Consider the following 22,556-nt stretch of genomic DNA (forward strand, 5'->3'; position numbering starts at 1 on the left):
AAACTCCCAGTCCATCCTTCCTCCTTGAGCCTGCTCTGACTTTGAATCCCAAATCTTTGTCTTAGGAAAGCTTCTCATCTCTCCATAAGGTGAGGTAACACCGGCCCTGGAGGTTTCTTGCTTGGCTTCAGCAGAAGCCTGTGTGCAGCTGAGCCGTGCAGGGCCCCGAGCCTGCCGCCCCTGCTCCTCGGTGGACATGGCCTGTCCTTTAGCCTTGGTGTCCTCCTCCCCTGCTGTCTTCTAGGGCAAGGGCTCCCTGCCCCACACAGAGAAGCCAACACTATGGCACTGGCTTTTGAGAAAAGACAGAGTTTTAATTCGAGGTTGACCAGAGAGGAGATAGGAGACAAGGCCCCCTTTCTGCAGTCCAGGGTTGGGGCCACATTTAAGGGGCTCGGGGAATTTTAAACTCAGAAGCTAACTAGTTCATCTTAGATCAGTCCATTTAAGTGTTCATTGGAAGGACTGATGTTGAAGCTGAAACTCCAATACTTTGGCCACCTGATGCGAAGAGCTGACTCATTGGAAAAGACCGTGATGCTGGTAAAGACTGATGGCAGGAGAAGGGGACGACAGAGGATGAGATGGTTGGATGGCATCACCGACTCGATGGACATGAGTTTGAGCAAACTCCGGGAGTTGGTGATGGACAGGGAGGCCTGGCATGCTGCGGCTCATGGGGTCACAAAGAGTCGGACACGACTGAGTGACTGAACTGAACTGAAACCAGTCTATATAAGTGACTTGCACAGCTGGAAGTTGTGTTTTCCTTATTAAAGAGCTTTTCACATGGTAAAGGGCTCTGATGCCAGCACTTCCGTTCTTTGCTTTCCGTAGTCTGAAACTTCTTGGTCCGGAGTCATCCTGGAGGCGTGGCTTCTGCCTCCATGTACAGCACTGTCTCTGCACCGTGACTCCAGGTTTGATTAGTCAACCAATCTGTTTGAGGAGGCAAGAGCTGTTCAAGTTGGTCAAGGTTTTACGTGCTGTTTTAGCAGCTTCATCTGAATGTAGGGTGATCCTAAAGGCAGTTCAGTTCAGTTCAGTCGCTCAGTCGTGTCTGACTCTTTGGAACCCCATGGACTGTAACACGCCAGGCCTCCCTGTCCATCACCAACTCCCGGAGCCTACTCAAACTCATGTCCCTCGAGTCGGTGATCCAACTTTCAGTAACTTTCTGCTTTCTTTGGTCTCTCAGGCTGAGCTGCCTGGCGGAAGCTGGTCTCAGGGCCTGCTGGAGGCCCCCTCCTCTGGTTCTTTTTCTGCAGAGACCCCAGCCCACTGCTTGACAAGCTACCTGGCGTAGGGCTGGCTACACAAACGATGTCTGACATGCTGGCTTCTTGCTAAGCCAGCCCCACGTTCACTCATGAGATCTTAATTGAGCACCTACTGTAGTCTCAGTGGTTAGATGGCATCACCAACTCAGTGGACATGAGTTTGAGCAAACTCCGGGAGATAGTGGAGGACAGGGAAGCCTGGTGTGCTACAGTCCATGGGGTCACAAAGAGTTGGACATGACTTAGCAACTGAACAACAGGAGCAGTCTCAGTGAACCCTCGGCTTTCATGAGAGGTTAAAGCCCAGCGAGAGAGATAAACAATTACCATCAAAGTAACTGAATTAAGATAGAATTAGACACCGAGATCATTTCAATCAAGAAGAGGAATAAGGGGATGTAGGCCGGGCGATGGCAGGGAGCGTTGTCTCTTTTTTGAGCTGCTATTTACGGGGATTGGACACAGGATGGGATGGGGTGGTGGGTACCAGGGTCGGGGTGATGTAGGAGTGGCAGCTGTGAGAACAGACGGGAAGGTGCGGCTGGAGAGGGATTTGCATCAGCGTGAGCAGAGAGCAGATGTAGCTGCTGCACTGTAAGGCAAATTCCCCAGCTTATTTGGCGATGTGGTTGACAGATAAGCAGCTCTAGCAACCCCTGACCTTTGAGCCTGTGTGTGTTTGTTATCTCTCCTGGGGCTTCAGGCTGCTTTCCGGACTCTGGTTTGCCCTTTGACCTGCAGAGGGGAGTTACCGGCGTCATTTTATCCGTGGAGGGCCAGCCGCTTCTGGGGCTTCCCGTTTGTCCTTACTGTTTATTTTACTGTGTCTTTTTTTGAAAAAGTGTTTTAACTTTTTATTTTTTTGGCTGTGGCGCTCGGCATGTGGGATCTTAGTTCCCCACCAGGGACTGAACCCGTGTCCCTGCCACGGTAGCTCAGAGTGCTAACCCCTGGACCACCAGGGAAGTCCCTATTTTACTTTGCCTTTGAGCTTCATTTCTACCCGTGGGTCAGGAATCTGCAGCAGGACAGCTTTGAGTTCTTGCATGGGTGGTGGGTTCTGGAGAGAGGGCTGGCCCTTGTAGAACCCATCCCCCAACCCCAGGCAGCTGTGAGTCTGGGGGCTGCAGAAGAAGCTGCAGCGGGATGTCACCCACTGACACCGTTAAGTGTCCTGAGGAATATGGGGTTCCAGACGCGGTCTCCGGGAACCACTCAGCTCTGCTGAGTCCCTGTCCCCGGGGAGCAATGGGCCTGTGAGCATCACCAACTCGATGGAGATGAGTTTGAGCTGTCCGCATCGAGTTGGTGATGCCGTCCAACCATCTCATCCTCTCTCATCCCCTTCTCCTCCTGCCTTCAATCTTTCCCAGCACCAGGGTTCTTTCCAGTGAGCTGGCTGTTCACATCAGGTGGGCAAAGTATTGAAGTTTCCGCTTTAGCATCAGTCCTTCTAATGAATATTCAGGACTGATTTCCTTTAGGATGGACTGGTTGGATCTCCTTACAGTCCAAGGGACTCTCAAGAGTCTTCTGTAACACCACAGTTCAAAGGCATCAATTCTTCGGCTTTCTTTATAGTCCAACTCTCACATCCATACATGACTACTGGAAAAATCATAGCTTTGACTCTACGGATCTTTGTTGGCAAAGTGATGTCTCTACTTTTAAATATGCTGTCTAGCTTTTTCATAGCTTTTCTTCCAAGGAGCAAGTGTCTTTGGATTTCATGGCTGCAGTCACAATCCACAGTAATTTTGGAGCCCAAGAAAATGAAGTTTGTCACTGTGTCCATTGTTTTCCCATCTATTCGCTGTGAAGTGATGGAACTGTATGCCATGATCTTTGTGTTTTGAATGTTGAGTTTTAAGCCAGCTTTTTCACTCTCATCTTTCACTTTCATCAAGAGGCTCTTTAGTTTTTCTTCACATTCTGCCATAAGGATGGTGCCATCTGCATATCTGAGGTTATTGATATTTCTCCCGGCAATCTTGATTCCAGCTTGTGCTTCATCCAGCCTGGCACTTTGCATGATGTACTCTGCATATAAGTTAAATAAGCAGGGTGACAATATACAGCCTTGACGTACACCTTTCCCAATTTGGAACCAGTCTATTGTTCCATGTCCAGTTCTAACTGTTGCTTTTTGAGCTGCATACAGATTTCTCAAGAGGCAGGTCAGGTGGTCTGGTATTCCCATCTCTTTAAGAATTTCCCACAGTTTGTTGTGATCTACACAGTCAAAGGCTTCGGCATAATCAATAAAGCAGAAGTAGATGTTTTTTCTGAAACTCTTTTGCTTTTTCTATAATCCAACAGATGGTGGCAATTTGATCTCTGGTTCCTCTGCCTTTTCTAAATCCAGCTTGAACATCTGGAAGTTCACAGTTCACATACTGTTGAAGCCTGACTTGGAGAATTTTGAGCATTACTTCGCTAGTGTGTGAGATGAGTGCAACTAACTGTGGGGTAGTTTGAGCATTCTTTGGCATTGCCCTTCTTTCAGATTGGAATGAAAACGGACCTTTTCCAGTCCTGTGGCCACTGCTGAGCTTTCCAAATTCACTGGCATATTGAGTGTATCACTTTCACAGCATCATCTTTTAGGATTTTAAATAGCTCAACTGGAATTCCATCACCTCCACTAGCTTTGTTCGTAGTGATGCTTCCTAAGGCTCAGTTGACTTCACATTCCAGGATGTCTGGCTCTAGGTGAGTGATCACACCATTGTGGTTATCTGTGTCATGAAGATTTTTTGGGATAGTTCTTCTGTGTATTCTTGCCACCTCTTCTTAATACATTCAGCTTCTGTTAGGTCCATACCATTTCTGTCCTTTATTGTGCCCATCTTTGCATGAAATATTCCCCAGGTATCTCTAATTTTCTTGAAGAGATCTCTAATCTTTCCCATTCAATTGTTTTCCTCTATTTCTTTGCATTGATCTCTGAGGAAGGCTTTCTTATCTCTCCTTGCTATTCTTTGGAACTCTGCATTCAAATGGGTATATATATTTCCTTTTCTCCTTTGCCTTACACTTCTCTTCTTTTCTCAGCTGTTTGTAAGACCTCCTCAGACAATCATTTTGTGTTTTTGCATTTCTTTTTCTTGGGGATGGTCTTGATCCCTGCTTCCTGTACAATGTCACAAACTTCCATCCATAGTTCTTCAGGCACTCTATCAGATCTGATCCCTTGAATCTATTTGTTACTTCCACTGTATAATCATAAGGGATTTGATTTAGGTCATATCTGAATGCTCTAATGGTTTTCCCTACTTTCTTCAATTTAAGTCTGAATTTGGCAATAAGGAGTTCATGATCTGAGCCACAATCAGCTCCTAGTCTTGTTTTTGCTGACTGTATAGAGCTTCTCCATCTTTGACTGCAAAGAATATAATCCATCTGATTTCGGTGTTGACCGTCTGGTGATATCCATGTGTAGAGTCATCTCTTGTGTTGTTAGAAGAGGGTGCTTGTTATGACTGTATGTTTTAAGGCTTTCAGTACAGTGGGAAATACTAAAATGTTTTGAGATCCTTGAAACACTAACCATTTTTGTAAAGAGGTTTTCTGGAACCTATTTACCAGCCAGTTTTAATCCAGGACTTCCCTGGTGGCTCAGACGGTAAAGCATCTGCCTATAACGCGGGAGACCTGGGTTCAATCCCTGGGTTGGGAAGATCTCCTGGAGAAGGAAATGGCACCCCACTCCAGTATTCTTGCCTGGAAAATCCCATGAATGGAGGAGCCTGTTAGGCTACAGTCCATGGGGTCGCAAAGAGTCGGACACGGCTTGAGCGACTTCACTTCTTTAATCCAGGAACCACGACTGCGAGAGCGCCTTGCCTCTCGGGCTTTTCAGAGCCTTTTTGGAGTAGCTACGGGTTGTTCAACAGTGAGAGGGATAGGAGGAGGAAGCGAGCCGGTCGGATGGCTGGCGTCCAACGGCTACCCTGCAGGGCTTGAAGATGTTCGTCTGCGTTGGCCCTGCGGGGCCCTGGGCACATGCTTTCCAAGCACATCACAACAGACCTATGTCATAGCTATCGTTACCCCGATTTCCAGATGGCAAGATGGGGTGCGTAGTGGCCCAGGACTGGCAAGCCAGGCGCCTCTGACTTAGAACTCCATTCCGTTCAGGGCTGTCTGTGTTTGGTCAGTGTCCCGGGGGTGAGCTTGCTGAGATCATTTGGCATCATTCAGCCTCCTTGCATCGCTGTCTCTTTGCAGGGCATGGCGCAGGTGAATGGGGTCCCTCGTCCCGGAGCCGCCCCAGGCCAGCCCTGCATCTTCAAGCTGGTTCTGCTGGGCAGTGGCTCTGTGGGCAAGTCCAGCTTGGCTCTCCGGTATGTGAAGAACGACTTCAAGAGTATCCTGCCGACCGTGGGATGTAAGTGATGGGACAGGGCACCGCTTCCTTAGTCTCCTAGTGGGGAGGCCAGAGCTGCTGACCTGGGCGTGGGGCACTGGGAACCAGCCACCTGGGAATTCTCATGCCCTCCTGGAGCCTCAGGCGTGCTGGGGGCACAAGGTCCTCCATGGGCCGGCAGGCACGCACACGGAATCCAGACCTCAACCAGGCTTCAGCTCAGCTAGAAGATTCCAGGGCTGAGTCTGGCACTGAAGGGTTGGGTATGTGAGAGATTTTGTTAGTGGAGGGGGAGCCCAGAAGAAGCACCTGCCCCCACGCTCTGGCACCCGGCCCCCTAGACAAGCCAGCCTCTCACTCTGGATGGTTGCCCTCCTACTAAAGCTATTCCTTTTCTGCCCGGACTCAGTTTACTCTCCTGGCTCGGGTTGGAGCGGGGATGGGTGCTGTTGGAAAGGTTGTCAGGGAGGGAGGCCCCTCTCACTGTGCTGGTTAAAGAGGCTAATGGATCACAGCCTTCAGAGGGGAAGGACTTTGGAGCATCTGTGGGCAATCAGCCTCCTTTACATCCTGTCTAGGGGTGAAACCCCCCATTTCCCACCCAAAATAGGGAAACCCAACCTGTATTTTGTGTCAGTTTGCTTGGGAGGCAGGCCAACGTGCTGGAAAGACACCTAATTTGGAATGAAAGCTTTGGTTTGAAATTTGGACTCGGTTATGCAGAGTCCCTTGGACTGCAAAGAGATCCAACCAGTCCATCCTAAAGGAAATCAGTCCTGAATATTCATTGAAAGGACTGATGCTGAAGCTGAAACTCCAATACTTTGGCCACCTGATGCGAAGAACTGACTTATCTGCAAAGACCCTGATGCTGGGAAAGATTGAAGGTGGGAGGAGAAGGGGATGACAGAGGATGAGATAGTTGGATGGCATCACCCAAGCAATGGCCATGAGTTTGAGCAAGCTCCGGGAGTTGGTGATGGACAGGGAGGCCTGGTGTGCTGCAGTCCATGGGGTCGCAAAAAGTGGACATGACTGAGCGGCTGAACTGATACTGATGGATAAGCCTTCCATTTCTCTGCATCCATTCATTCATTCGCTCATCTGTCCACTCCCTCTCTCACTTAGTAAGTACCTGCTGGGTGTGGCCTCTGTCCCAGGCCCCTAATAGGTATGGAGGATTTTCTAAATGCCAAGCAGGCACACCGACATAGAAACAAAAATTCAATGAACAGCCTTTGGGGGCCCTCAGTCTTCTCAGGACAGTGGTTCCTGAGTCCCTGAAGCATGCAGGGTCAAAGGGACTGGCCAGGGCCAGGCTCCTGGAGTCAGTGGTGGGAAGGGCGGAGCATGGCCAGGGGCTGGCCATGGAATGGAGCCATGGGGAGAGGACTGTGGATTCAGGCCTGCCGAGGGTGCACAGGGAAACCTCTTCTCCTTCAGCAGGAAAGCTGACCCCACTCACCTGTGATACTGGACTGGGCCTTAAAAGAAAAAATACAACGAAGTGCTAAGTCTGGCCTCCAGGTGGGTTTGAGTCCAGAGCAGAGACCACAGAAGGGGCCAGGCTGAGCTGAGATGTGAGGGGTCATGTGCCGGGGTGTGACCTAGATCTGGACAAGCCTTCTACACTGGTCCTTGCTGTCTCCTTCCCCTGAATCCGGATCCAGGTTCACACCCAGGCACACAGCCCTCCATATCCCAGCCCAGCCAGAGGGTTGAGATCCCACCTGTGAGCTCACAGGGCTCTGCCTGTTTTTGTGAATAAGGTTATCTGGGAATACCTGCCCATACCTGTGTATTCTCAGTGGCCCACAACCCTCTGGCTGAGGGTGTGTGTGTGTGTGTGTGTGAAGTTGCTTTAGTTGTGTCTGACTCTTTGCAACCCTACGAACTGTAGCCCACCAGACTCCTTTGTCCAAGGGATTCTCCAGGCGAGAATGCTGGAGTGGGTTGCCATTTCCTCTTCCAGGGGATCTTCCCGACCCTGGAATTAAACCCGTCTCTTTAATATCTCCTGCCCTGGCAGGTGGGTTCTTCAGGGACGTCTCTGGAGGGGTGGTGACATCGAGCGCTTGTGTGCGGATTTGCCGGTGGAACCAGTTTGGACCAGCTGGGGCTTGTGTGAAGCAGGGGAGTCACCAAGGGTGCGGGGTTTCTCCCCCCTCTGCCCCCCTCCCTGTTGAAGGAAACGTTGCTGGAGCCCAGGCGTCCCTGAGGAGTCACCCAGGTCCTGTTCCCTTCAACCCGGAGGCAGTTCATGACTTTTACAAAAAAAGGGAAGGCTGCAGAGACAGCTTGAGTGAGCCGGAGCGGCTGTTTAATTAAATTAAAAGGTCAAAAAGCAAAACCTTTCCTTGTGTTAACCTTTAGCCGAGAGTCCTTCGTATTGGGGGCCACAATATGCAAGTTGAAGGAAAAACCCCAGTGAGTTCTTCGCTCATTCAGTGTCCGCAGGGGGTCCATTCAGCTCAGCGAGTGGAAGCCACACCTGCTTCCAGAGGCTGGGGAGGGGGCCAGGAGTGTCCGCAGGGGTCCCTGCCACTGGGGCCCCTTGTTGAATCTGCGGGGGGCCAGCGGGGGTCGGGGCCCTGCTTCGGGTCACCAAGGAGAGCAGCGTGCCACGTGGCCCAGTTCAGACTATCGGCCGATGAAAACGCGCCAACGTGTCGTCTCCCCCAGCACAGTCCAGAAACGTGAGCGGCTCCTGGCTCTTGGTCTGATCCTGCCCCCAGACCCCGGCTTGTTGCCAATAGCATTTTAGGCAAAATCTCCGAGTCTGTTTGCAGATCTTGGAAGTTTATCTCTTAATCACTCTTCCTCTTTACCTGTGAACAGGTAGAAAATGTGGTCAGCAGTTTTCTGAACAAGGTACATGTGGGGTGGTTTCTGGAGCCAGAGAGTGCAGGGCAGGGGGTGGAAGTTGGCATCAGTTACCAGCCCAGAGGACCCCCTGGGGGCCTCTCTCTCTCTCTCTCTCTCTCTCCCGGGAGACTAGGTGCTGTGGTCTGTAAACAGCCAGCAGCCTCTTGCACCACATCATTGCTCCAACTGAAAACCCTGCCCTCCTTGGAAATTTGTTAGGATTTTATTAAATACTTTGATTTACACTCAACCATGACTTGTCATTTTCAGAGTACGAAAGGAAAATATCAGAAGCTAAGACAGCTAAACAGAGGAAACAAACCTGAGTTTTATGCCCACCTGTCACCTGGCAGTGAGGGTTTTTAGGATGAAACCAAAATCGAACTCAGAAGTGTGACCTGACAGCAAACAGGCGAAGCATGTGGGCAAAAGGCTGCTGCTCCCGGCCGAGGAGCCAAGGAGCCGGGGACAGGGGAGAGGGAGGCCGGGGAAGGGATGTCGGGTGTCAGACAGGCACCTCCTCTCTTTTCTCATGGGTTTGACAACATGCTGGGAAGAGGGCTATGTTGACTCGTGGTAAGGGAGGAAGCTGGGCTTTCGAAGGTTTAAGGAAATCAGCAAATTTCTTGCAGCGGGTAGGCCTCTTTCCAAGGCCCGTGTGAGGCCATCACCCTTGTGACATCAACAGTCCTAGTGTGACTTCATCCTGCTCAGGCTTCCCTGGTGGCTCAGAGGGTAAAGCATCTGCCTACAATGCGGGAGACCCGGGTTTGATCCCTGGGTTGGGAAGATCCCCTGGAGAAGGAAATGGCAACCCACTCCAGTACTCTTGCCTGGAGAATCCTATGGACGGAGGAGCCTGGTGGGCTACAGTCCACGGAGTCGCAAAGAGTGGGACACGACTGAGCAACTTCACTTACACTTTTCTCTCAGGCCCCACAGTAGCCTCTTAGGAGCTGGGAGCTGTCAATCCTGCTGTTGATCTGCAGACGGCAGCTTTGTTTGACCTGGTGTCGTGGTCTGCTGGGCTGTCACAGCAGAACAGCACAGAATGGGTGCCTTAAGCAACAGAGACTTATTCTCAGGTCTGGAGGCTGGAAGTCCAAACATGAGGGGCTGGCAAAGTAGGTTTCACTCGGAGCCCTCTTTTCTTGGCTTATGGGTAGCTGCCATCCTGGTAACTGGCTGTGTATCTGCATGGCCTCTTCTTTGTGTTTGCAAGGGATGGAAGAGAGAGAGAGACAGACAGACAGGGAGAGAGACAGAGAGACGCACAGAGAAACAGAGCAAGATGGGGGTGCATTCTTACAAAGACACCAACCCCGTTTTGGGGGCCCCACCCTCACTCGACTTCCCTTGTAGCTCAGTTGTTACAAAGAATCTGCCTGCAATGCAGGAGACCCAGGTTCAATCCCTGGGTCAGGAAGATCCCTTGGAGAAGGAAATGGCAACCCACTCCAGTATTCTTGCCTGGAGAATCCCATGGACAGAGGAGCCTGGCAGGCTACGTAGTCCATGGGGTTGCAAGAGTCGGACATGACTGAGCAACTAATCCACCACCCTCAGGACCTCATCTAAGCCTCATCACACTGCAAAGGCTCCATCTCCAAATACTATCACGCTGAGGGTTAGGGCTTCAACCCACTGACTTTGGGAGGACACAGGCATTCAGTCCATAGCACCTAACAAGTGTATGTGACTCCAGGCTTGTGGATGAGCAGAAAAATGCAGGCCATGCAGGCAGAGGCCCCGTCGGCAGCTTCCATTTAAGAGTTGCCCCAGACCAGGTTCTCGTGAGAGAGAGTGGTGATCTTCCCCTTTCTGTGCTAGAATCTCAGCCCAGATGTGTCTCTTACCCTCCATCTGTAGTGGATTGAATCATGTCCGCAGTGATACATCCACATCCTAATCCCCAGTACCTATGGCTTTACTGGGGGAGAGGGTGTTTGCAGACATAACTAGTTAAGGCTATTCCTGGGTTTCGGGTGCACCTGAAACCCATGACCAGTGTCCCTGGAATAGGAGAATGCAGAGGTGCAGAGGGGACAGCCCTGTGAAGACAGCGGTAGAGAGGGGAGCGCCTTCAAGCCAGGGCCACCCATCACTGCCGCCCCTACCGGGAGCCGGGAGGGGCGTGGGACAGAGTCCCTCCCAGAACTTCTGGAAGGAACCAGCCCTGGCGACACCTTGATTTTGAACCCCTGACCCCCAGAACAGAAATAATACATTTCTGCTGTTTTAAGCCACGCATCTTGTGGTTATTTGTTCTGGCAACCCAAGGACACTCACATGCTGCCCTTGGAGTGAAAGTTTTCATTTCAAGCATGAAGCCACCTCTGCAGAACCTCCCAACCAGCCCCCAGCCCAGCCCGGGTCTGGGCAGGGCAGCAGCTTTGCCTGGAGCACCCCATGGGCTCCTCCGCAGTCTCTGGTTCAGTTCTGTATGTGACACACCCCATATGCTACGGGGCCAGAACACCTTTTTTTAAAATAACATTTATTTTATTGAAGTACGGTTGATTCTCAGTGTTGTCTTAATTTCTTCTGTACAGAAAAGTGACTCAGTCGTGCCTGCGCCTCCCCTTGGCAGCCACAGGCTGCTCTGTGTGTCCTTGTTTCCTAGATGAGCTCATTTGTGTCGTAGTTTCGGTTCTGCATTATGATGTCATGTAATGTTGGTCTTTCTCCGTCTGACTTGCTTCGCTTAGTATGATCATCTCTAGGTCCATGTTGCTGCAGATGGTATTATCCCATTCTTTTCTATGGCTGAGTAATATTCCATTGTGTGTATGTACCACATCTTCTTTATCCATTCGTCTGTTGATGGACATCTAGGTTGCTTCCAGGCCCTGACTATTGTAAATAATGCTGCTATGAACATGGGATGCACATATCTTTTCTAATTAGAGCTTTTTTCTTTTCTGGATACATGCCCAGGAGTGGGATTGCTGGATCATATGGTAGCTCTATTTTTACTTTTTTGAGGAACCTCCACACTGTTTTCCACAGTGGCTGCACCACTTAACATTCTGGGGACAAAACGTCTTGGTGTTACTAATTAGCTCCCTAAGTCACGTCACTTGGGAAAGCTCTGTGAAGGGGAAAAGCAATCTTCACGTGAAAGGTGGCTTGCCCAGGATGTCAAATGGAAGGTTTGGGGTAGCTCTTTCATTGTGTGTGATCATTAAGCAGAGACACGGATGCATAAAAGTCCAGGTGCTCACTGCCCCCAGGGGTGACAGGTAAGAGCACAGACGTCTCCCTGCAGTGAGTGTGTGCAGAGCACAGGATAGGCTGCCATAGACTGCCTCCTGGGGAAGCGGGGCCCAGCGGCACCCCGAGGGCCGACACTCAAAGACCCCAGTGGGCTTGTCGGGAGGTGGGGAAGAAAGGATTCTAAGCAGAGTTGTCAGTGGCAATGGGAGGTCGGGAGCAGAGGTGTGGATGAGGCTGGGAGGTTAGCAGGAGGCCAGGAAGGATTCAGGGGAGGAGATGGGTGACCGTCAGTTGCATTGCTGGACACCCACGGGGACGTGCGGAGCCCTGGTTGCCAGAGACCCTTCCCTGCCACACGTGGTCCAGAGGATTTGAGTAGGACCCTAGAGTCCATCTTCCCACACAAAGCCTCTGTGGACTCTACGAGCAAGTTCCTTGTAACTCTGCTTCTTCTGGAAGCTGCCACCTTCCAGAAGAGGTGTTTGCTGAGCCTCGCCCACAGAGGTTGCCAGGGAGCATGGGCTGTCTGTCTCCCACTGGTGAGCTGAGCCCCGGCTGAGCTGTGGATAGGACCTCGTTCTGCAGGCGAGGGTCGCTCTGGGCCTGTGTTTCAGGTGCGTTCTTCACCAAGGTGGTGGACCTGGGGGCCGCGTGTCTGAAGTTTGAGATCTGGGACACGGCTGGTCAGGAGAAGTACCACAGCGTCTGCCGCCTCTACTTCAGGGGTGCCAACGCCGCGCTTTTGGTGTATGACATCACCAGGAAGGTGAGGCTCACCTGGGCGTGTCCCCGCCCTCCCAGGCATGGGGAGGCTACCTTCGGAGGCATCATGTGACTGGCCTGGGCTGGTCCTGTATATTAAAATCGTGACAACCAGTGGAGACTCCTTCAGTGAAAGTTGGTCACCTCCTCCAGGAAGCCCTCCCTGACCACCCCTCTTCCTGCTGCACAGTTGGGTTTGTGCCGCTCCGTGGTCCTCTTTCTGGAGCATCACTATCCATCATTCATGATTCCTTGGTGGGGGGGTCAGTTGGACCGTGTTTTACATGGGGTGGCCACCGACACCTGCCTTGTCTTTTCTGGGACGGCTGAGGAAGAACACCAAATCTGCCTGACGGTCCCGTTTTCCTTTTTCAGGATTCCTTCTGCAAAGCGCAGCAGTGGCTGAAGGACCTGGAGGAGGAGCTCCACCCTGGAGAGGTCGTGGTGATGCTGGTCGGCAACAAGACAGACCTGGAAGAGGAGCGGGAGGTGACCTTTGAGGTGGGTCTGGAGACTGTCATCAAGTCTCAGTAGGGGAGATGGGAGGGACCTCAAACACGCATGACCACCCACTCGCACAGCCACATGCGCACACACAATTCCCAGTTCAGTTTCCTTCCTGGGCCAAGGTTTCTGATCTCTCCTAGGAAGGTCAGACCCAGAGATGGTGGCTTCCAGTGTGGGGAGAGCCCTGAGCATCACCTAGACCCCACACCCCCCTGGGCACTGAGGCTTGGCAGGGGCAGGCAGCACCAGGAACGAGGAAACCATGGCCCTCCCCACCCTTCCCCTGTGAGTGATGTGGGTTTCAGGTCTTCATCTTTGTGTTCAACAACCGTTCAAGAAGTACGTGCTAAAAAAAAAAAACAAAGGAAGTATGTGCTAAGTTGCTCAGTCACGTCCGACTCTGTGAGACCCCACGGACTGTACCCAGCAGGCTCCTCTGTCCGTGGGATTCTCCAGGCAAGAACACTGGGCTGGGTTGCCATTTCCTCCTCCAGGTTCAAGGGGCAAACCCAAATTTATTTGCTAGGAAATTAGCAAGGAACAGAGGACCCAGAAGCTGTAGTTCTTCTGTAAAATGACCAAGAGCAGAAAAAGTGCCCAGGGAGGTGAGCCTGTGAAGTGTTGGGAGCCTGGAGCAGGATGCACGGGTCTGTGTGTGTGTCTCTGTGTGTACAGGTGTGTCTCTTTGTGTGTACAGGTGTGTGTGTCTCTATGTGTGTGTATAGGTGGTATCTGTGTGTGTATGGGAGAGTGTGTGTGTATAGGAGGTACAGGTGGTATCTGTGTGTATAGGTGTGTGTGTCTGTGTGTGAACAGGTGTGTATGTCTCTGTGTGTGTACAGGTGTGTGTGTGTCTAGGAGGTAGGGTGGTGTCTGTATAGGTGTGTGTCTCTTTGTGTGTACAAGTGTGTGTGTCTCTGTGTGCATGTATAGGTGTGTGTGTGTAGGAGGTAAGGTGGTGTCTGTGTCTACAGGTGTGTGTCTCTGTGTATGTACAGGTGTGTGTGTGTGTGTGTGTGTGTGTGTGTGTGTAGGAGGTAAGGTGGTATCTGTATATAGGTGTGTGTCTCTGTGTGTACAAGTGTGTGTGTCTCTCTGGGTGTGTGTATAGGTGTATGTGTGTAGGAGGTAAGGTGGTGTCTGTGTATAGGTGTGTATCTCTCTTTGTGTACAGGTGTGTGTATATCTCTGTGTGTGTACAGGTGTGTGTGTGTAGGAGGTAAGGTGGTGTCTGTGTACAGGTGTGAGTGTCTGTGAACAGGTGTGTGTGTCTCTGTGCACAGTTGTGTGTGTCTGTGTGTGTAGGAGGTAAGGTGATGTCTGTATGAACAGGTGTGTGTGTCTGTGTGTGTGCAGGTGTGTGTGTGTAGAAGGTAAGGTGGTGTCTGTGTGTACAGGTGTGTCTCTCTGTGTGAACAGATATGTGTCTCTGTGTGAACAGGTGTGTGTCTCTGTGTGAACAGCGTGTGTGTGTGTGTCTATGTGTACCAGTGTGTGTGTCTTTTTGTGTGCACAGGTGTGTGTGTTCAGGTGTGTGTCTCTCTGTGTGTGAACAGGTGTGTGTGTCTCTGTGTGTGCACAGCTGTGTGTGTGTAGGAGGTAAGGTGATGTCTGTGTGTGTGGGGTATGTGGGGTGGGTTTAGGAGAGGTGGAGGGGCAGATGAGGGGTGGCAAGGGGTAGGGAGGGGAGGGAGGCTGGAGGCAGGGGGCTGCCAGAGAAGCCCCATGCTGCCCTGGGGCTCAGTGGCACAGCCCCCCGCAGTGGTGGTGGGCTCAGGGGCGGGGATCTGATGGATGACTTAGGAAGAACATGCGGAGGACAGGTCAGGCTGTGGGGGAGATGGGACCCGGGTGGAGAGACCCTCAGGGAGGCCAGGGGTCCAGTTCTGGGGCGGACGGGGTCTCCTCTCTGCTCCCCCAGGACTGCTGCCCTGGGCTCGGCCTGCCTGTGGGTGGGGGACCCCATGGCTTAGACTGCATGGGAGCCGCTACCCCAGGGCTGTTGACCCTGGGACCCCAGACCCCACCCTGGCCTCTTCTTCACTCCGAGCTCCCACCAGGCTGGGCCTTGGGGTGGGGGTGGGGGGACAGAGTGCACAGACCCCCGAGCTGCAGGTGCCTCGTCTGGGCAGAGGCCAGGCTGACCAGCGGGCGGTGAAGCTTTCACAGTAATTTGGGGGCTTTTCATCTTAAAATAATTGCAGCATTACAAAACTTGTTGCAGAAATAGTACAGATCCTGTCTGCCCTTCTCCCAGCTTTCCCAGGTACGAACGACTTACTTACATAAGCACAGAAAGTGAAAGTGAAAGTCGTGCCAACTCTTTGCGACCCCATGGACTATACAGTCCGTGGAATTCTCCAGGCCAGAATACTGGAGTGGGTAGCCTTTCCCTTTTCCAGGGGATCTTCCCAACCCAGGGATCGAACCCAGGTCTCCCACATTACAGGCGGATTCTTTATCAGCTGAGCCACATGGGAAGCCCGAGAATACTGGAGTGCTCCAGCAGATCTTCCCAACCCAGCAATTGAACCGGGATCTCCTGCACTGCAGGCGGATTCTTCACCAGCTGAGCTCTCAGGGAAGCCCTTAAGCACAGAATGACGAGCAAATCAGGAAACGAACAGCCACCCAGTGCTCTTAGCTCAGATTGGATCACTTTCCCACTATGGTCCTCTCCCTGGTTCAGGGAGCTCTGCTCCTGGATCTGGCCACTGAGAAGTCCCCCACCCCAGTGGGCCTTGTCCCTCCTGCCTCTTTGAGGTCTTTCTTCCTTCCTGGCTGGCCAGGAATGGCTGGCCAAGTTATTCCTGGTTCATCTTGCCCTTTCCCAGCCCCAGCCCTGGAAATCATCTCCCTGAGGAGCACTGGTTCCTTGTGTGGGGGAATGAATTTAGGAGCCAAGATCTCTGCACTGGATGTTCTCATTCCACGGGCAGTGAGATAACCATTAACCCCATCCTGGGGGACCTCAAGGACAAACTGGCAGACGGGAGGCTGGGGACCTGCAATTTAGGGGCTAGAGGCCCATTGCACTGAGAACAAACCCTTAGAGTGACCCACCTGGAACCCTCAAGCTAGTGGGGGAAAGGCAGATATTTGGGTTTCATTCAGATGACCAGGGGCTTCCCAGGTGGCGCAGTGCTAAAGAATGCCCCTGACAATGCAGGTGATGCAGGAAAAGAGGGTTCGATCCCTGTTGGGAAGATCCCCTGGAGGAGGAAATGGCAACACACTCCAGTATTCTTGCCTGGGAAATTCCATGGACAGAGGAGGCTGGCGGGCCACAGTCTATGAGATTGCAAAGATTTGGACATGACTGAGTGACTGAGCATGCATGCAGATGTGACCAGATGTGAGCTACCCGAAGTCACCAAGTCTTCCTCTGTACCAGGTCACGTTGTCCTTTAAAACACAGATGATAATGGGCCATCTCTGTGTCTGGGCGGGGCTGAGAAGCTTGGGGAGAGGGGTGGAGTGCAGCTCTGTGGGCCAGGTGAGGAGGGTGGACGCTGCTGGGTGCGATGCTGCAGGCCTAGCTGGCCCAGCCCCCGGGGCCCGCTCAGCCTCAGGCAGGACCATCTGGGGCCCAAGCTCCTCCTGGGAGGGTCCGGAAGTGAGGGGCCTGCCTGGCGAGGCCCCCAGGTCCTCCTTCGTGGACCCTTTTCCCCTTCTCGGCCACACAAGCAGCCCTGGAGTTTCCCAGCCTCCCTTGCTTCACACACCATCACTCCATGCAGGCCTGACCCCTGTGACCAGCAAGGAGGGGGAGCAGAAAAGGGCCCAGGGGGGCTCCCACCAGGCTGGCCTCATCCCCCTTCCATGTCTCCTCTGTTCTTGCTTGCTGTTGGAGCAACCCCGTCCCCAGATTCCACGGTGGGAGGGAAGCCTCCCCACAGACCCCACTGGGGGTGCTAGGCTCCCCTTCCAGTGAGTGCCACACGCCCCTCCTGGCCCCGCTGCCCAGTCCTGACCACCTCCCCCAGGAGCCCCAGTAACAGGACATGAGGAATGAGGTTCTCCACTGGTGCAACTGTCCCATGGTCTTTCTGGGTCTTCTCAGTACATTTCTGATGATTAATGTGGACTTTCCACGGTCACTTCCTCCAGGAAGGGAAGGAGTTTGCAGAGAGCAAGGGGCTGCTGTTCATGGAAACCTCGGCCAAACGCAACTACCAGGTGGCCGACGTCTTCAACGCCGTCGGTGAGTGACCAGCCCCCCGCTCCGGAGCCAGAGGTGGGGTGGGGTGTGTGGGGGAGTGCGCCTTCTTCAAATGGGTCTTCTCTGGCCTCCTGAGGCCCAGCCGAATGTTGCCAGGGGCCTGGAAGGGGGACATGAGTCAAGGGCGCCTGTTTCCTGGTTCCCGGAGAGCATGAGGGAGGCGGCGTCTCCAGGAGCTGCCAAGGGTGCAGGGCCTGCGCTGGGCTGGGGGGCTTCCCTCCCAGCTGGGCTTCCCCCTCCTGTCGTCCGCAGCCCGGGAGCTTTCGCGGAGAGAAGAGAGCAAGGAGGGCCAGAGGCAGCGGAGAGACGCTCCGCTGACCCTGAGCGAGCGGCCCTCGTGGCGGGGCCGATGCTGTGCCCACTAGAAGCGCTGCTCCGGGGGCAGCCGCGGGGAGTGGGACTCCCAGCCCGCGCCCGGGCGGTCCTCCGAGCGAGCTACGGCCAGCTCCGTGGTGACGGCGGTTGCTGACCCCGGTCCACCGTTGAGCCCGGCGCGTGCTTGAGTCCTCGAGGTGCAGGAAGCCGGCATTCTTTAGAATAATCGCCTCCCTACCCACTCCAGTGTTCTTGCCTGGAGAATCCCAGGGACGGGGAAGCCTGGTGGGTTGCCGTCTATGGGGTCGCACAGAGTTGGACATGACTGAAGCGACTTAGCAGCAGCAGCAGCAGCAGCAAGCAATCCTTTGGGAGACGTTTGTGTGTCCAGGGGCCTCCAGAGGGTGGGGGCTCCACGTCCCCAGATGTCAGATTCCGCCTAAATCCCGGATGTCCTGGGGGTGGGCACGCCTGACCCTGCCTGGAGGTGCCCCCCTCAGCTGCCTGGCCACCAGGCACCGAAGGGGGGGAAATCAGCTGGCGGGCACTTGGTTCTGGGCAGGAGGCTGCCCGGGGTGGGCTGGGGGTTTTCACCTGCTCCCGGGACGGGGAAGAGGGGTCAGCAAGCCCCGCTGGAGTGGACCACGTCGTCCCTGGACCTCTGTGAGGGTCCCTGAGGGGGGCACCTGGGGGTGGGGCGGGACCCCACAGTCCATTTCTCGGGGTGACTATGAGGACAAGACTCTTGGGCCCATAGGCTTGAGGACTCGGATTTCGAGCGGAGGGATACCTTGTTCTGCTCCAGTGAGTTTTTTGCCTAAAAGTAAACCCCTTTCTCGCACGTGGTCTCTGGTGAGTTTGTAGGTGGGGGTTGTTACTCACGTCTCCAGAGGGGCCCCAGGCGGGGCGGCTGCGGTGGGCACAGGGCATCTTTCGGGTGGAGAGAGATCATGGGCTCGCCTGGTTCCTCCCTTTAGAGAGGCCCCCCACGGCCCTTCTGGGAGGTGAGCCAGCGGCCACATGAAGGTAGTTTAAAGGCGGCTACTTGGAGGGGAGGTAGTGATGCTGGTTCCCCTCTGGGACTGTGATAAGCAGGTGTGAAATTTTAAATAAGACGCCACTGTCATCCTCTCCCCGCCCCCCCCCCCCCTAAAAAAAGTGGCTTCACTTTGTCAGCTGTAAGAACAGGACAAACATAAAGCGGCCTCCCTGTTGATGCCGAGCCCCTTGACGTCCCCCAAACGCGTGTTTCTTTCCTAGACAATTTCCGGGTGAAACCTGCGGCTTACTGCTGCGAGCCTTGCAGATTCTGGCTGCAGTGAAGTGTCTTATACGGCCGTTCCCTTGAAGATGGAGCGTGTGGGACGCGAGCCCTTGCTGGGTCAGACCGTTTCCTGTGCGCTGTCTCCTCACTCAGGGTAGCAGGGCTGGGTGGCTTACTCGGTATGTCCTGTCCGACTCTAGAGACCCGGTGGACTGTAGCCCACCAGGCTCCTCTGTTCCTGGGATTTCCCAGGCAAGAACACAGGAGGGGGTTGCCATTTCCTTCTCCAGGGGATCCTCCCGATTCAGGGATTGAACCGGGGTCTCCTGCGCTGCAGGTAGTCTCCTGTGTTGCAGGCGGACGCTTTACTGATCGAGCCACCAGGGAAGCCAGCTGGGCTGGTTTGGACTCCCCCAGCAAAGGAGGAGACCACTTGGAGGTAGCTGGAGGCTGAGGTTGCCTCTGGCCACTAGATGGCACTCCAGCCTCGCTGAAGCAAACCCCACTGCTCCAGGTCCGGAGAGTTGCTTTGCTGAACGATAGATGTCTTTCAGAGGAGTATCGACCCATCCATGATGAAATAGGAAGTGGGGAAATCATGCTAGCAGTAGGATGCCTATATATGTGATTGCTTTCCTCCTGTCTTCTCAGGCCAGAATTTATTATTAAAGCATATTCTTTGACTCATTGCCACCTCCCTCCTTCATGCCTCCCTCCCTCCCCGCAGGATGGGATGGGGTGCATGGTGACCCTGGAGCCTAGGGTCCCCATTGCCGGGTGTGATTGCCCCTTTCCCTCACCTTCTTCCCCACGAGGCAGGTGGGGCTCAGCCCTGGAATCACCTGGAAGCCTCTGTAGGCAGTATCCCTGAGCCCACCAGCTCCGTGTTAGATCTGCCTGCAGGGCGGCATGGGCCCTGGGAGGTCTAGACCCACTCAGTGATCTAATATTCAGACACGGGGGAGCTCTGCGGTAAGGGCAGGGGTTCTGTCTGTCTGTCCTCACATGGGGCTCCCAGTGCCTGGTATGACTCTGGCATATGCCAAGCACTCAGCAAATGTGTCCCAGGAGAGGACTGAAGCTATTTTCCCCAGCATTGTAAAGAAAAGGCAGGTTTTTGCTTAGAAACAGCCTCCGCCACACCCAGGGACAGGTGTTTCCGGAGCCTCTCTGTGTCTGCTGCACACACCTGAGCTCAGCCCTCCCTGGACCGTGAGGTTGTGGTGGGTGTGGAGCCTGGAGGGAGATGAGTCCCTGGGATTGCGGGTGTTCTGGGCACAGATTCTCCAGGGTAAACGATCCTGGGGGAGGCCAGTATGTGAGCTCTCTCCTGTCTGCAGCTGAGGAAGCCGCTCCAGCCCTTTTCACGAGCCAGAGACTGTGTGTGTGTGTGTGTGTGTGTGTGCACGCACGCGTGTGTGCTCGTGGTGGAGGCAGGAGACACAGCAGAGCAGCCTCCGGGAGCAACCCTGCTTCCTGCCTGTGGTCCTGACCTTTCCCCTCCCACTCTGTTTCTAGCTCCTCCTCCGTCTCCCCTGGAAGAGCCCCCTGTGCCTGGAGGGGCTGACTCAGGAATCCATTCTTTTCCTTTTAAAATAATCCCTTTTTGGAGGTCACATTTAGAACAACTTGAAATCATCTTACCATTTGTAAGATGTTGAATGAAAAGGAAAGAAAAAAGGAAGAAAGGGAAAAAAGGAGAAATACCTCCTTTAGAAGAATCTGCTCAGGAGGAAAGAATCAGAGAATCAGCATCCTGCAGCCCACGAAGGACAGCTGGTCTCAGCAAGGGTACCTGGGGGCCCGAGTCCCTGGCCGGGAGCTCTTTGGGAGACAGGCTGCTGTCACAGGGCCCCAGGACTTCTGAAGATCATTTCTGAGCAGACGGGAAACCGAGAGGGTCTTACAGTCTGCAAAGGGTCAGGCTCGGCTTCTATCGGAGTGGGACCTGGAGCCCACCATCAGATACCGTGTTGTAGGACAGACACGGAGTGTCCGTGCCTCAGCGATGGCTGAGCCCCACTCTGCCCTTGGACCCAACTGCTCAGATGACAGGAAATACAGGGGCAGGATGGAAGGAGGAGGTCAGAGCACTTGGGGGAGCAGGCGCCATGTGCTGCGCGTGGATCATCCTACCAGGTAACGCATCTGGGCTCTTGTAAGAGTCGGTGTCATGACAAAATCAGATGACAGGGGTTGAACGGGAAATAACTAACTGTGACCCTGAATCTAGACTGGAGTCTGGCTTCCAAAAAAAGAAAAAAAGGCAGCTAAGAGTTCCTTGCCTTATTTGGGGAGTTTTGAGTATGGATGAAAAACTCTATATTATGGAATTCTTACAAAATGTTTGAGGCATGATAATTTTGTGGTTATGGTGGAGATTGCCCTTTGTTTGAGGAGAAAGACACAGAAATGTCTAGGGGAAATATGATATCTATAACTCACTTCCAAGGGGTAGAGAGAAGAGGGGAGAGTGCGGGAGAGAAAGTAAATGCAGTGATAATCTGGATGCTATTAGTATTTTTATTGAGATGGCACCCCACTCCAGTACTCTTGCCTGGAAAATCCCATGGACGGAGGAGCCTGATGGGCTGCAGTCCATGGGGTTGCGAAGAATTGGACACGACTGGGCAACCTCACTTTCACTTTTCACTTTCATGCATTGGAGAAGGAAATGGCAACCCACTCCAGTGTTCTTGCCTGGAGAATCCCAGGGACGGGGGAGCCTGGTGGGCTGCCGTCTATGGGGTCGCACAGAGTCGGACACGACTGAAGCGACTTAGCAGCAGCAGCAGCAGCAATTTTCTGGTGGACCCTTTAGGATTTTCTATGTATAGTGTCATGTCATCTGCAAACAGTGTGAGTTTTACTTCTTTTCCGGTCTGGAATCCTTGCCCTTCCATCTTAAAACAAGCAGAACCAAGCCCTTTCCTTTCCTCTTCCCTCCCCTTCACTGCTATCTCCCTCTCTTTTCCCTTCACAGACAAGCCTTTGAAACAGTCGTCTTTAGGGACTCACTTGCGATGCGATTCTCAGGGCGCTGGAATCGCCCACCATGATCCCACATTGGATCGTTTTGATCTCGTTATCAGAATTTTACTCTTGACCCATTTCCTCCTTTTTATATATTCTTTTCTAAGGACTGTGGGCTTCCCTGGAGGCTCAGTTGGAAAAGAATCCACCTGCAATGCAGGAGACCTGGGTTTGATCCCTGGGTTGGGAAGATCCGCTGGAGAATGGATAGGCTACCCACTCCAGTGTTCTTGGGCTTCCCCTGTGGCTCAGCTGGTAAAGAATCTGCCCGCAATGCGGGAGACCTGGGTTCCATCCCTGGGTTGGGAAGATCCCCTGGAGAAGGGAAAGGCCCCAGTATTCTGGCCTGGAGAATCCCATGGGCTGTATAGTCCATGGGGTCACAAAGAGTCGGATACAACTGAGCCACTTTCACTTTCGCTTCTAAGGGCTTGTTACATTTTCTCAGACTCCAGCTATTATAAGTGGAGGGTAGGGACTTCCCTGGGAGTCCAGTGGTTAAGACTCTGTGCTTCCAATGAGCCAGTTCGATTCCTGGTCAGAGAACTAAAAGCCCACATGCCTTGAAGCCAAAAAAAAAAAATTAAGTGGAGGATATAAGTTATCATCAAAGTATTTTTGAACTTTCTTGTGTGTTTAAAACTTCCATAGTAGGAGTTTGGAGAATACATAAAATCTCCCGTCTCCCCGACTCTCTGGGCTCGGGAAGTGTGTTCTAGGGGC

At 53.2% G+C, this 22,556-nt stretch overlaps 1 protein-coding gene and 1 long non-coding RNA gene across 9 annotated transcripts in view; both read left to right on the plus strand.

Moving 5' to 3' along the window:
* Positions 1-19,487, plus strand: part of RAB17 (RAB17, member RAS oncogene family) — a 37,108-nt gene extending 17,621 nt beyond the window's left edge. For 5 of the 8 annotated variants that reach the window (XM_086376414.1, XM_086376393.1, XM_086376424.1 and 2 more), the window contains exons 2-6: positions 5,511-5,670; positions 12,345-12,496; positions 12,868-12,993; positions 17,110-17,203; positions 17,474-19,487. In XM_086376414.1, coding sequence (XP_086232540.1) covers positions 5,511-5,670; positions 12,345-12,496; positions 12,868-12,993; positions 17,110-17,203; positions 17,474-17,586 — 645 coding nt within the window. In that variant the 3' untranslated portion in view covers positions 17,587-19,487. The remainder of the gene's footprint in view (positions 1-5,510; positions 5,671-12,344; positions 12,497-12,867; positions 12,994-17,109; positions 17,204-17,473) is intronic. The other 3 variants (XM_086376455.1, XM_086376403.1, XM_086376464.1) reach the window with 1 other exon arrangement.
* On the plus strand, positions 7,093-7,999 carry LOC147374872 (uncharacterized). Its single transcript, XR_015154905.1, has 2 exons — positions 7,093-7,176; positions 7,679-7,999. It is a non-coding gene; the product is annotated as an uncharacterized LOC147374872 (long non-coding RNA).
* Positions 19,488-22,556: the final 3,069 nt, after the last annotated feature.

The sequence above is a fragment of the Bos grunniens genome, chromosome 3 (assembly GCF_055505025.1).
Source record: "Bos grunniens cultivar Pamir isolate PY7600 chromosome 3, Bosgru_T2T1.0, whole genome shotgun sequence".
Lineage (NCBI taxonomy): Eukaryota > Metazoa > Chordata > Mammalia > Artiodactyla > Bovidae > Bos > Bos grunniens.